The following is a 13584-nucleotide window of genomic DNA, read 5'->3' on the forward strand; positions in this document are numbered from 1 at the left end:
TGACTGAGTTGGGGTTGCATAGAAAATTTGTTTATCATTTACAATTAATGCTTGTATCATAACATTACTAAAGATTAATTAAAGCTGCACTAATAACCTTAATTCTGGAAGTTCTTCATTTAACCTTACTTTAGGATTTCCTAAATTAAGCTTACTTTCCCTCCTTACTTTTCTTTTACCAGAGGACATTACATTTTATAACATAATTCCACCAGGTACCGTGGTTGTAATACTATTGTAGTATAGAAAAAAAAATGAGCCTTAGGACATCTGTAACATATTGATAAGAAAAAAAAAAGCTACACAAACAGAAATTTTATTTCAATATACTTAAACATCTGTTCATAGTGTAATTATCTGATGTTTGTCTTTGCTATTCTTTTGGGTTTTTCAGAACCACGATATTTGTGCAGCATCATGAGGAAGAGCACCTCCTATTGTTTTAGCAGGATGTAATTGAAGGAGTATGACTCCACAATGGTCATCACTAGGACTGGTCATCTGGGAGCCACAAGTGGACTAATCCAACCTGTTCAAATACAGAGTTTTCTCTGTTGTTAATTATAACATGCTCAATGTTTCTTGCCAGACAAATATATCATACTTGACATAAGAATGCCTTATGTCAAGAATGTTCTTAAGATGTTGACATACAAACAGTCTTGTTTCCCACCTTGTACCTGACCCCTAATATTAGAAACTTGACACCGGCCTTCACACTTCCTTATTGTAAAGCTGAGGGAAAAAAAGATATTACAACAATGAGGCAACCACAATTTCAAGTGAACTTTTCCAATATTACACTTCATGCAGTTAAAAATGTCAGTGAAGTCAGTGGACATAATCAGGGTTTCTTCCAACCTAAATTAAGTTACACTTTCTGAATTAATAAATAAAACATTATCTGCTCAAGTATGTTTCTACTAGATTTGTTTGAAAATAATGCAGCTGGCTCTGTGTACATAACAAGTGTTCAAAAAATGGTTATTTATCATATGATTTTTATGAAACAAGCATAGATTGCACAAATGGAATTTTTGCAGGATTTCTTTATCCACAACTCAGTCTAATTTAGTGCATATAAAGTACACTTACCTAAAAATATTTGTTATATCACTTCTGAATTTGAAAATTAAAATATTTGAAATTCTCTGCTACAATTATCATAGGTTGACCCCAGCCAGACTCTTCCAAATGGAAGACAAGCATCAGAAGTGTTGTTAGCTTTATGCTTACCTGAGAACATTAGAATGAGAATGAGATGTAGTTGTACTCTTGCACTAGCAGAAGTGTCAGAGCAGACCATGCTACAAAGACCCTCCTGTTTCAATGGATAATTGATACTAACAGTTGATTGAGAGCAACTGAGATGAGAATTTGGGCTGCACTGGTTTTTCTCCTTACTAATATAAGCCTAAATCCCATGACACTAAATGGCATAAACCTACTTGAAGATAGGCAGCAGAAAGGAAAACAATTTGTAAATACAGTACTGATGCTATTTGTGAATCAATTTTTCAAACAGGAATTGTTATGTAAAGCAAGATCACCTTCACATCTACAAGTATCCAAATCCAATAGGCTTCCAAGTAAACTTTAGAAGTTGTATATCAAACTTACCTATAGAGACTATAGTTTCAGGAAGGTTTTTCCCCAAAGTGTTAATGACAAATGCAAAATCCAGTTGGCACCTACAGACCAGGGGGAAAAAAAAAAACCACCACAAAAGACAAAACAGAGTTAAATACAGTCATGTTCTTTACACCACGGAGACAGACAACAGCACAGGTCTAGCCATGCAGCTGTGTAACAAGAAAACAGCCACACCTGGGAACTAACTTCTTTGGTCCTGGAGACCTTTCTAGAGCCATTGTCATGGTGAAAGACAGCGGCACACAGCATCTGCATTCACTTTACTCCACCTCAGGGCATGACTGATGTAACTTTAGACCAATGTCCCTAAAGGGCCACATGGATAAGACGAATGACAGAAAGAGCTGGACATAAATTTATTTTCCTCCTCAAGTACAAAAAAAAAAAAAGAAAAAAGAAATATAGTTTAAAACCGCTACTAAAACTTATTCTGGGCAAAGAATTAACGGTGCTGATGTTGCAAAAGTAACGATAATTTTGAGCACAGAGGTAAAAAGATGTAAACATGCTGGCACACCAGTCGACAACCAGTTTGAACCATGCTTTTAATCTGCACGACAGTAGCTATTTGCGACAAAACGGGGTTTACGAAACTCCCCCGAGAATATTAAAATAAATTACATAAATAGGAGCGGGTGCGGGCGCCCCCCTGGCAGTCCGTGGCGCGCCCCCGAGCGAGTCCCTCACACGTCGGGGTAGCCGCAGTAGTAGACAGCGGTGCTGGCGTCCGACACGGCCGAGGAGACGGGCCCCGCCCCCTCGGGCGCCGGTAGCCCGGCGTCGTCGTGGCCGGCGAAGGGCAGCCCCAGCTCGGGCTTGCAGGCGAAGCGCAGGTACTGCTCGAACTCGGTGCGGTCCACCTCGCCCAGTAGCTCCTCGGGCGGCAGCGGCTCCAGCTGCTCGCGGCACGGCGCCGCTTCGGGCGGCGGCGACGGCTGCCCCACCGCCCCCGGCGGCAGCGGCAGCAGCGGCGGCGGGCCGCGCCCCGGGCCCGGCGGCTGGCACGCCTGCCCGTAGTAGGCGTGCAGCGGCGCCGGGCAGCCCAGCAGCCCCTGCAGCGAGCCGCTCGGGCCCAGCGCCTCGCCGGGCGGCAGGTGCCGCCGCAGCGCCGCGCCCGCCGGGCTCTCGGCCGCCGCCGCCGGGTACTCGGCCGCCGGGTGCGGCGCGTAGCCGTAGGGCACCAGCGCGCACTCCTCCTGCAGCCCCGCCGCGAAGAAGGGCGCCTCGCCCTCCGCCGCGTCCAGCGGCGACGGGTCCGGCGTCGGCAGGCTGTAGCCGTCGAAGGCGGCGCCCAGCGGCGGACAGTCTCGGTAGTGGCCCGCGCCCGCCGCCGCGTAGCCCTGCTCGGCGTAGGCCAGGCCCAGGCCCTCCACGCACATCCTGCCGCCGCCGCCGCCGCCGGCCTCGCTGCTCAGCCCGGGCGCCGCCGCCTCCACCAGGCCGTGCTGCAGGAAGCCGCTCTCCACCCGCTTCAGGCGCTTCACCTGCTTCCGCCGCCGCGGCCGGTACTTGTAGTTGGGGTGGTCCTGCATGTGCTGCACCCGCAGCCGCTCCGCCTCCTCCACGAACGGACGCTTCTCCGCCAGCGACAGCGCCTTCCACGATTTACCTGCGCCCACGAGCACCGTCAGACCGGCCGCCCACCGCCGGGCCCCGACAGCGGCAGCGCCGCCGCCCCGCCCGCCGGGAGCGCCGGCTGTCCCCGCAGCCCCCGGCTGTCCCCGCAGCCCGCCCGCGCTCCCCGCAGCCCCCGGCTGTCCCCGCAGCCCGCCCGCGGACCGCCCGCCCGCACCCCGCGCTCACCCAGCATCTTGCTGAGCTCGGCGTTGTGCAGGTCCGGGTTCTGCTGCGCCAGCCGCTTGCGCTCGTCCTTCGCCCACACCATGAACGCGTTCATGGGCCGCCGGATCCGCGCCTCGCTCTTGCTGCGGCCGCCCGCCGCCCCCGACGGCGCCGCCTCGCCCTTCGCCTTCGCCTCTCCCAGCGGGCTCAGCGACTCTGCCCAGGGGCAGGGGCCCATGGCCGGCATCATGATGGGCAGCGAGCACCGCCCCTGCGCCTGGTCGTCGCTGCTGGCGTAGCCCGCATCGGGGCTGCTCATGTCGGGACGCTCCGGCGGGGCCGCGGACGGGCTCGGCGCTCGGGCCCCGCTCGCTGCTGGCGGCCGCCGCTGCCCGGCCCTATTTGAGCTGCGGCGCGGCCAATGGGGCCGCGGGGGCGGGAGCGCCGCGGGACGGTGCCGGTGGCTCCCGCTGCGGCGCGGGCCGGCCCCCGGGGCTCCTCCTGGTGCGGGTCCTTGCCCCCGCAACCAGCCGCCCCATGGTGACGGCGCGGGGATGCTTCGGTGCATCCGCGCTCCCAGACGCGGCAGCAGAGAGCGCTTCCCATCCGGCTGTCGCTGTCGCTGCCCCGCGGGATGCTCTCTGGCCTTTCCCCCTCTGCGCTTTGCCTCCTTGGCAAGGTGGTTTCATTAAATCACCGCGTGTTCAAAACTGAGCCGTTCATCGCAATATTTGTAAAGGCTGTAAAGGCAATACTGTTTGTTTTTCCTAAGAGGGTCTTTTGGGGGTGGTTTTGCGACTTATTTTTAATGCTGCCGACTGCCATCTTTGTGAGCGTCTTCCTGATAAATGGGATATTCTCAGCTGCAATCATTCTTCCATAGTAACCTTTCAAGTATTTGATCGTATTTTCAGTCGTATCAATAACCCTATTTCCATTGCGTACCTCGGAAGGATATTTTATTAGCTCCGTATTTCATACAGGATGAACTCAGAGAAAGTTTGCCCATAAAAGAGCAGCCGAGCGATCTGCAACCTGGCCGTGATCTGGAGCGTCTTTGTGGGACCATATTTTTTACGCAGCATAACTGAAAGCATCCGTGCCTTTATGAGTGAAATTACAGCTTCTTACATAAATAAAGAGGGTATGCAGTTCACAGGGGAAAAAAATACTGAATAAATGGTACCCTCGTTAATTTAGCTTGCCGGCCGTTAAGGAGAATACCTGTTTTCCCTCCAGTAAAGCGCGCTTTGCCGTGTCAGGCTCCTCGGCCGGCGTGCGGCGGCACGGGGCGGACCGCGCTCCCCGCTGCCCTCGGGGAACACCCTGTCTTCTCCCCCGCGACCGGAATTACTTAAGGCGTCGCGCATTTTTTGGCCCGGTACCTCTGTGTTCGTGCTTCGCTTGAAGTCGAGACTAAATAATTTTTGTTTGTTCTTAACAAAGAGCAGCACTGACCCGAGGTGTTTTAATCCTTCATCTTCCCCCTGGAGTGTGGAACCCGGGAAAGCGAGTATTAATGCCCGCAGGCTGGGAAAGGGTTGGAGGGCGGAATACATACTCGAGAAATCATCAAGCGGCCATTTAGTGATAATGATGTCAACCTAAGTTTTACAGAAATCCGTTTGGACAGAAATTAGCCGAATATATTTATATTTAAAGCCCTTCAACTATACCGTCTCCGCTCTAGTTTTTAACACACACACACACACACACACACACACACAGAAAACAAAAAAACAACCACTTGTATTCCTTAGATACATATTTTGCATTTCCCCATTATAAGAATAGGCAGCTGCCCCGTTCCCTGCTGTAACTGGACGTCGATTTTCAGGGGAAAAAATTTACATCTTCAAGGACAGTGGCGGGGTGGACAGGACCTGTCTTAAAATTCCGCATTGCTTTCAGTGGGCTGTCTTCGAGCCTGGAGCCGCATCGCTGCCCTTCTCGGCCGCCTGCCCGGCGGCCCCGTCCTCTCACTTCAGTCCTTCGTGCCCGATAGTGCACCCCCCGTTCGTGTTGTCTGGCAGCAGGACAGAAGCCACCGCGGGGCTTTGTCGCCCGGAGGCTGCCGGGCGAGGGCTGACGGCGGCGGGTCGCCCCGTGGATCCTCCACCTCCCGGACCAGCCCGGTTAACCCGGGAACCGGCGCCCGCTGTCACTGTCCGGACGATGCTAGAGAGATGGGTGCCGAGTATTTGGGCAGGAGACATGCAATCTCCCCGGGCAATGCTGCAGGTTTTCTTAGGCAGATGCGAAATGGGTCAGTGGTGTCAAATCGTAGCTGACCGGCTCAAAGCACCGTCCGGCAAGCTGCGTCACGCAGCGATGTGAATTGCATCACGCAATTCATTTACAACACGTAAAAACCTGACAGCATGAGCTTATAGGGCTAGTCCCATAAAGCGGCTCTACTGATGCTCATCGCCATCAGCAGCTCTCCCGAGTACGAATGATTTCCGAGCGCCAAAAATAGATTCAGCAGCATAAAGAAAGGACATTGGGAGAGGCAGTAACTAAATCACTCCTCAAAAAAGGGTGGCTTTGAAACAAGTTTCAGAAATAATATAAGCATGTAATTCCACCCACTCCTCAGCCTTGGGACGCCACAAGCGCCTATGGGACATTGCAGTCTGGACTGAGAACAGACCATCAGTTAGTGTCGACAGCAGCAGGATCCGGGCGACTCTGCACCCCTCAAAGCAGGCAGAGGAAACAACTAACTTACCCTTTCCCACACAAGTGCCAACGCGTTCGTAACCTGTCCGTTTACAGCATAGAAATTGGTTATTCCTGATGACAATAATTTTCTTTTCTTTTTTTCTACAGAAGGTGTGGGCTTTGGGGGGGGGGGGGGGGGGGGTTCAGCCTAGTAAATAAAACCAAGGACAGATTCAGCAGCATTCAAACTAAAGAGGAGTCAACAGCTCCTCAGCTAGCAACAGGAACAAGGAGAATTACATAGCATTTGCTTTGCTGTGGGATAGTATTCACATCTTCCTTGAAATTTCTTTATGCCACGGACCTCCTGAGTAGATCGTTTAGGATAAAATAAATACATTTAAAGTATCATAAAGTAGTTGTCTGTGAGAAGCCTTGACTGAGCAGCACACCGCATTAGATGCAGCAACAGCTGCCGTATTTAAGAGGCTCTATTCAAACATACATGTGAAATAAATTTTCTTTTTGTAGACGGGAAGCAGGGCGATTAAGCTCTGATCTTGCATGCATTTAATTAGTCAACACATTAATTGCCTATTTAACGTTAAGCAAACGTGGGTAGGTAAGTACTGGATTTCACAGTCCCGTCGGTAACACACGTTACTCGGTGCAGCAATACAGAGACGGTCAGCCACTGTCCGGCCCTAACGAGCTCTAATAGCTAAGTGAAGATGAAGAACGTGAGGAGACATTTGCGCTGCTTTTCTGTCCCATTTGAGTCTCTGGGCAACTGCAACCGTATTCACAGGAAGGCGAAGCCCTGAGGACTGCGGGAGACTCACCGCGATGAGACCCCGGCCGCGCAGCCGGCTCTCACCACGGGCTGCAGGCAGAGCCACAGGGGGCGGGGAGGGGGGGCAGGGCGATAACCCATCGGTTATGGCAACCGGAGGCCCTACGCAGCCCCCTCCGGCCCCACCAGCTGCCTCGGTACCGTGCTGCTTTCATTTAGGCTTGTCACAAAGTTGCTGACGACCCGCCGCTGTCCCCGGCACTAGATGCCCCGGTGGTGGTTGAGCCGGTGCCGTGACCCACTCCTGGGGGGGCTGGATGTAGTTTTCAAGACACCTTCCGGAGTGGGCATGCTCAAAGCACGATTTTTTCTTGTCCTTCACAGGCAATATAAACAGCGGGGGAGACGGGGGGAGGTATTTATTCCAAAACGAGTGCAGTTGCCACGTAAATGAATAGAACTTGTTCACGAGGAGAACTTCTGCAGCAGTATTGCTGCTAACATCTACAGATTACTCTTTCTAGTTTGAAAAGCATACAGCTACCAGAAACGGACAGAAATCTGCAAAGTTAATGTTGTTTTTTCAGAGAACAAAACTACTGCCTCCTGACACTTCCAGTCCTAGCTGTTCTCCATTAACGGGTGTGTTTTTATTCTCCCCTCCTGACTTCTCCCTGCCACTTGCCTTGTATAGACGAACCTTGCGATGGTTTTAATTCATCGCCTTTGTCTGAAATCTCTTTCTTTCGGGTTAGGCCTGCTTACTTTTTCTAGCGATACACTTAGGAAGAGAGGGCACGCACGCATACACACAACACCAAATGAAAAATAGACTCTGATTGCAGTGCGACACCCACATAAGGAGCTTGGTCGTGTTAGGAAAAACCTGAGATCCGACTAGGGGCCTCTTGAAACACGGCGAATGGGTAAGAGAAGGACAGAAGAAGAAGTGCTTAATAACTTTGGGGCATAAGGGGCCTGCGTGAGTCGCACAGAGCATTCACCGCCCCTGCGGGAAGGGGCCTGAAGGCATTGCTCTGAGAATGCCGCTATTTAACTGAAGAGCGGCTGTTCTGGCGAGATTTAGAGAGGCGTTTAAAGATGTCACCCCGTCTTTTTGGTTTACTCTTCTGTGTAAACCAGAACCCCTAAAAGAAGAGTAGCTGCTGTTTCCAGGAAGCAAATTGCCCTGGCTGCAGTGCTGGGAACCGGGTGGCAGTGGCAAACTCCGACTCTGGTGAAGGGTACGGCAGAATGAAGCGGCCAGCAGGCACCCGAGGCGGGCAACAACCGCTTCCACCGCCCGCCCGCCAGAACCGTGTCATGGAAAACACTTGTGGAAGATAATGGATCACTTTGGCGTCCTTCTTTCAATATCCGATTGTCATAGGCACTCATGGGTCGTGAGGAAGGTTTAAGGTTTTCAGAAGGGCTACAGGACAGTTTTGGGTGTGTGTCATTTAGAATCGCAAAATCGAGACACTCCCTATGGAAAATAGGGCTTGAACGGAGCTTCCTAAGAATTTGCTCCAAGTATATTGGCAGTGCATAAACCTGCCACATTTTAAGACACGTTGAAGAAGGTTCAGACAGTTCTTCTCACAGGAAGGGGTGGGGAGAAAGCTGCACATCTGGATACACACAGAGAAATAATGCTCCTTAGATTTGAGTCTGCAAAAGCTCTGTGCAAAGGGTTATTGTAAGATCTGCCTATACATCATCACCACACACTGTTGGCAGCCAGGACTGCTACGCTGGCCAACCCTCTTTCCAAAACCTGTATATTTATTTAACACAATTGATTGTCAATCACTTCCGGTATTATTATAAAAAAATCAGTAGAAGGCTTTCAACCTTCGTCATAAGCCCACTTACAGTTTCAAGTTCGCTTCAGCTTTCAGCTGTCTGCAAAGTTCAGGTGAAGGAGAGAGGAGGTGGGCAAAACCTACACCTAAATGAAAAATGAGAAGAAACAGTGACCAAACTTACTAAAAGCATAATAATGATTTATCTCCAAAACTAACCGAAGTGATTTTCCTCCAGAAAGCCGTGCACGTACCCAAAATGGGCAAAACAAATTTAATTTAGTCCTGTAGGCTGAAATCATACAATAAAGGAAAATTCAACCAATACGAACCCATCACTTCTCATGCATATTTCTTTACTGGGTTTACCTATCTATGCTTAGGAACACGTAATAAATTTTTCCAGGTTAAAGTACCAAGAACATACCTAACGTTCTTTTCTTGAGGTACCACTTAATGCAGGAATACATCATTTTTCTCGTGTACACGTGGAGGAGAAGTGAAGAGAGTGGTGGGGGGTGGTGGTGGTGTATTTTAGTTATACCTGTGAGAACTGAAGACTGCTTGAAAAGAAAATGGGAAGATTAAGAAACTAGAGGGTAGAGTATTTTACAGAATACTAAGGGTTTGAACGCATTTTAATACCAGGCTCACTAATCGCATGCAATTACCTGGTCAAGTTTTGCCAGCGAGGCTATGCTCGGCACTTACCGACAGAGACAGTTTACATCCGGGTCTGTGTACACTATTTTATCTTTCACCAGTACAAACATAAGCTTCTTTAAATGTAATTTGAAAATGCACCCAATTTAATTTCCCGTCCTCATGGAAGACAGATTATTCAGTGGGCAAGTCTGCCACTTGGGCCCCGGCCCCCTCCTCCCCAGGGTTCAGTTCGACAGCTTTATCTTAGGAAGCAAACGACCCTGATGACAGTTACTCTCTCCCCCCGATTTAAGTAATAAACATAATGAATTTATCAGTCCCACCCCACAGCTATACTCAGTCCTAACATCTAAATGAAAACGCCTTTTTTCCACGGAAGTTGAACTGCAGGGTGCGTATTTCTCAATCACAAGGATATTTCTAGCTATAGTCACGATAACGTAGCATAAGGACTTTATGTAGGAAAGTGAATGGTAATTCTGTGACGTCCGGTTAAAGGTGCCGCCGTGGTTGAGTACCCGAGCGGGCTGCTCCTGGCCGCCCCCCGTCGCCCCTCTAGAGGCTCGTGTCGATTTTTTTCACCTCCTTTGAACCCTGATTTACTGCTCTCGTTCTCCGCAGCGGCGATTGATAACCCCCACCGCCCGCCCCTGCCCGGCACAGCAAGAGCAGCTACGGGGACACGGAAGACATTTTCTCCGGGGAGATGCTTTAACTAGCGCTTATCCGCCCATTACAGCAAGGCGCTATTTCTTAATGGCATCCAGCGCATCCACGATTACATTAAAACAGACTCAAACCTTACTTCGGTAAAGAGCTTTACAGTTCTTTTTCACCTCAAACATAAAACAGGCCGCCCCCTTATCGTTTTGTCTTTTAATTCAGTCGTATTAAACAACCGTCTAAGAAACTATCAATAACGTTTAATTATTATTTTTTTTAAGAAAACTTCAAGTTTTGTTTATAATTTGAGAAAGAGAGACAGAAGACGACTGTTTACAGAAAGGGTGATGGAACCTAATTCTTAGTGCAACGGACATAACTAAAAGTAGTTTAAAAATCAGTAATAATCGATTCCAAACGACGATAACATCTCTTCAAGGAGATATCAGCGACCAGTTTTATTATTTTCCCTTTATTTGTAAAAGTGCAAAATTATTCTGTACAAATCCAACATATAAAAACCAGCACCCTGTACAACATTACAAAAGCATAGGGATCTCTAACAAGATCTCAGAAATTGTATTCCACTGTGTAACTAGTATCACGACTCCACAGCAGGGACAGTTTTACATGTCACTGTCGGACAGCGATGGCAAGACCTGCACCACCTGGACAGCGAAAAGGCGCGTCGCCTTTTAAACCTCGAGCAGGTCACGGATACCCTGTCAGTTCTCAAGATTCAAATAAATTACATAAATAGGAGCGGGTGCGGGCGCCCCCCTGGCAGTCCGTGGCGCGCCCCCGAGCGAGTCCCTCACACGTCGGGGTAGCCGCAGTAGTAGACAGCGGTGCTGGCGTCCGACACGGCCGAGGAGACGGGCCCCGCCCCCTCGGGCGCCGGTAGCCCGGCGTCGTCGTGGCCGGCGAAGGGCAGCCCCAGCTCGGGCTTGCAGGCGAAGCGCAGGTACTGCTCGAACTCGGTGCGGTCCACCTCGCCCAGTAGCTCCTCGGGCGGCAGCGGCTCCAGCTGCTCGCGGCACGGCGCCGCTTCGGGCGGCGGCGACGGCTGCCCCACCGCCCCCGGCGGCAGCGGCAGCAGCGGCGGCGGGCCGCGCCCCGGGCCCGGCGGCTGGCACGCCTGCCCGTAGTAGGCGTGCAGCGGCGCCGGGCAGCCCAGCAGCCCCTGCAGCGAGCCGCTCGGGCCCAGCGCCTCGCCGGGCGGCAGGTGCCGCCGCAGCGCCGCGCCCGCCGGGCTCTCGGCCGCCGCCGCCGGGTACTCGGCCGCCGGGTGCGGCGCGTAGCCGTAGGGCACCAGCGCGCACTCCTCCTGCAGCCCCGCCGCGAAGAAGGGCGCCTCGCCCTCCGCCGCGTCCAGCGGCGACGGGTCCGGCGTCGGCAGGCTGTAGCCGTCGAAGGCGGCGCCCAGCGGCGGACAGTCTCGGTAGTGGCCCGCGCCCGCCGCCGCGTAGCCCTGCTCGGCGTAGGCCAGGCCCAGGCCCTCCACGCACATCCTGCCGCCGCCGCCGCCGCCGGCCTCGCTGCTCAGCCCGGGCGCCGCCGCCTCCACCAGGCCGTGCTGCAGGAAGCCGCTCTCCACCCGCTTCAGGCGCTTCACCTGCTTCCGCCGCCGCGGCCGGTACTTGTAGTTGGGGTGGTCCTGCATGTGCTGCACCCGCAGCCGCTCCGCCTCCTCCACGAACGGACGCTTCTCCGCCAGCGACAGCGCCTTCCACGATTTACCTGCGCCCACGAGCACCGTCAGACCGGCCGCCCACCGCCGGGCCCCGACAGCGGCAGCGCCGCCGCCCCGCCCGCCGGGAGCGCCGGCTGTCCCCGCAGCCCCCGGCTGTCCCCGCAGCCCGCCCGCGCTCCCCGCAGCCCCCGGCTGTCCCCGCAGCCCGCCCGCGGACCGCCCGCCCGCACCCCGCGCTCACCCAGCATCTTGCTGAGCTCGGCGTTGTGCAGGTCCGGGTTCTGCTGCGCCAGCCGCTTGCGCTCGTCCTTCGCCCACACCATGAACGCGTTCATGGGCCGCCGGATCCGCGCCTCGCTCTTGCTGCGGCCGCCCGCCGCCCCCGACGGCGCCGCCTCGCCCTTCGCCTTCGCCTCTCCCAGCGGGCTCAGCGACTCTGCCCAGGGGCAGGGGCCCATGGCCGGCATCATGATGGGCAGCGAGCACCGCCCCTGCGCCTGGTCGTCGCTGCTGGCGTAGCCCGCATCGGGGCTGCTCATGTCGGGACGCTCCGGCGGGGCCGCGGACGGGCTCGGCGCTCGGGCCCCGCTCGCTGCTGGCGGCCGCCGCTGCCCGGCCCTATTTGAGCTGCGGCGCGGCCAATGGGGCCGCGGGGGCGGGAGCGCCGCGGGACGGTGCCGGTGGCTCCCGCTGCGGCGCGGGGCGGCCCCCGGGGCTCCTCCCGGCGTGGCACGGTCCGGCACCTGAGCAGGCCGTGGGGCCTCGGCGCGGGCAGCGCTGCCCCCGTGGGACCGCGGCCGTCGTTGGGGAGAACCGGTAGTGCATTTCTAAGAGGCCCTCGGATTTAGCCGCTCCCCCGCAATGGCAGCAGAGACCGGCCCACCGAGGCGATGTGCTACCGGGCTGTCCTCAGGCAAACACCCTGCCGTCACCGGGCCAGCCAGAAACGGACAACCCTGGCTAGAGGAGACACAAAAGCGGGGAAAGGGGCAGAGTATGTGGAACCGTACCTAGATGTCCCGCAACAGCCAGAGAGACACAAGGGGCTTCTTTTGTAGGCAGACTTGGAAAGTAACTTGGGAAGAATAAGCCAAGTCATCATCAGTATCTCGCACTTGATTCACACCTTGTAGTGCTACCTTAGCATATTGTATCTCGTAAGCCCATGAAAGACATAAACTACGTGGGGCAGTAGGATACTGAATCCACAGGAAAGCCTATGAAATACATCCTTTCACACTTTTTCATACTTCGTTATAAAGTTATTCATTACCTGCCAAAAGCGCACAAATTTAGTGTATGTTTAATAGGTTGACTTATTAGTTGAGCTTTGCAGTAGGTACTGTGTGTCACATTGCCTTGTTCAGGCATTCTCTGATTTGCCCGCATAAATAAACTGTAGATACAAACATATATTGGTAAAAAATCCGTCACTTCAGAATAAACACGAATTCTATCTCGCTACCATATATGTTCTTCTTTGGCATACAAACTAACGCAAAATACGGCGTTTTCACGGGCACTCTGATTAATATTTGCATTGTTACGTGGTGGTATTTAATGCTTATTTGAGAAACCGCTGAGCTTTAAACTGAAGATCAAAGACGTTTATTTAGTTAAGGACACCTCTGTTTGGGTAGCTACCTCGATCAAATAAACCAATATCGTAAGAATTCTCGCTGAAATTAAATGAATGAAGCGCGGGCTTCACCATTAACTTATTCTAACAGTGAATTTCCTGTTTCGTGCAACACAAAACCCAGTCCTTTACACCTGACGGTCAGTAGATACTCTAAAAAGAAAAACGCAGTGGCGAGCGGCAGCTGCCCGAGACTAACACCGGGGAGGACAATTCTCGAGGCACT

The 13584-nt window shown here is 53.0% G+C and overlaps 2 protein-coding genes across 2 annotated transcripts; both read right to left on the bottom strand.

Moving 5' to 3' along the window:
• Nucleotides 1-1990: 1990 nt before the first annotated feature.
• On the bottom strand, nt 1991-4562 carry LOC129735723 (transcription factor SOX-17-like). The gene is made up of 2 exons (XM_055706086.1): nt 3457-4562; nt 1991-3262 (listed from the first exon to the last, which is right to left on the bottom strand). Exons 1-2 carry the CDS (start codon nt 4001-4003, stop codon nt 2337-2339), a joined length of 1473 nt encoding a protein of 490 aa, XP_055562061.1. The 5' UTR covers nt 4004-4562; the 3' UTR covers nt 1991-2336.
• A 5916-nt stretch (nt 4563-10478) lies between these two features.
• LOC129735747 (transcription factor SOX-17-like) lies at nt 10479-12389 on the bottom strand. The gene is made up of 2 exons (XM_055706356.1): nt 11961-12389; nt 10479-11766 (listed from the first exon to the last, which is right to left on the bottom strand). The coding sequence occupies exons 1-2, from the start codon at nt 12256-12258 to the stop codon at nt 10841-10843; spliced, it is 1224 nt and encodes a 407-aa protein (XP_055562331.1). The 5' UTR covers nt 12259-12389; the 3' UTR covers nt 10479-10840.
• Between the last annotated feature and the right edge of the window lie 1195 nt (nt 12390-13584).

Source organism: Falco cherrug, chromosome 3, assembly GCF_023634085.1.
Source record: "Falco cherrug isolate bFalChe1 chromosome 3, bFalChe1.pri, whole genome shotgun sequence".
NCBI classification, from domain to species: Eukaryota; Metazoa; Chordata; class Aves; order Falconiformes; family Falconidae; genus Falco; species Falco cherrug.

Bases quoted from the DNA above. Each gene is read 5' to 3' on its own strand.
- LOC129735723 (XM_055706086.1), bottom strand. From the start codon at position 4,003: ATGCACCGAAGCATCCCCGCGCCGTCACCATGGGGCGGCTGGTTGCGG. The intron at 3,263-3,456 runs GTGAGCGCGGGG...TCGTGGGCGCAG, and splicing joins CGAGCTCAGCAAGATGCTGG to GTAAATCGTGGAAGGCGCTG.
- LOC129735747 (XM_055706356.1), bottom strand. From the start codon at position 12,258: ATGAGCAGCCCCGATGCGGGCTACGCCAGCAGCGACGACCAGGCGCAG. The intron at 11,767-11,960 runs GTGAGCGCGGGG...TCGTGGGCGCAG, and splicing joins CGAGCTCAGCAAGATGCTGG to GTAAATCGTGGAAGGCGCTG.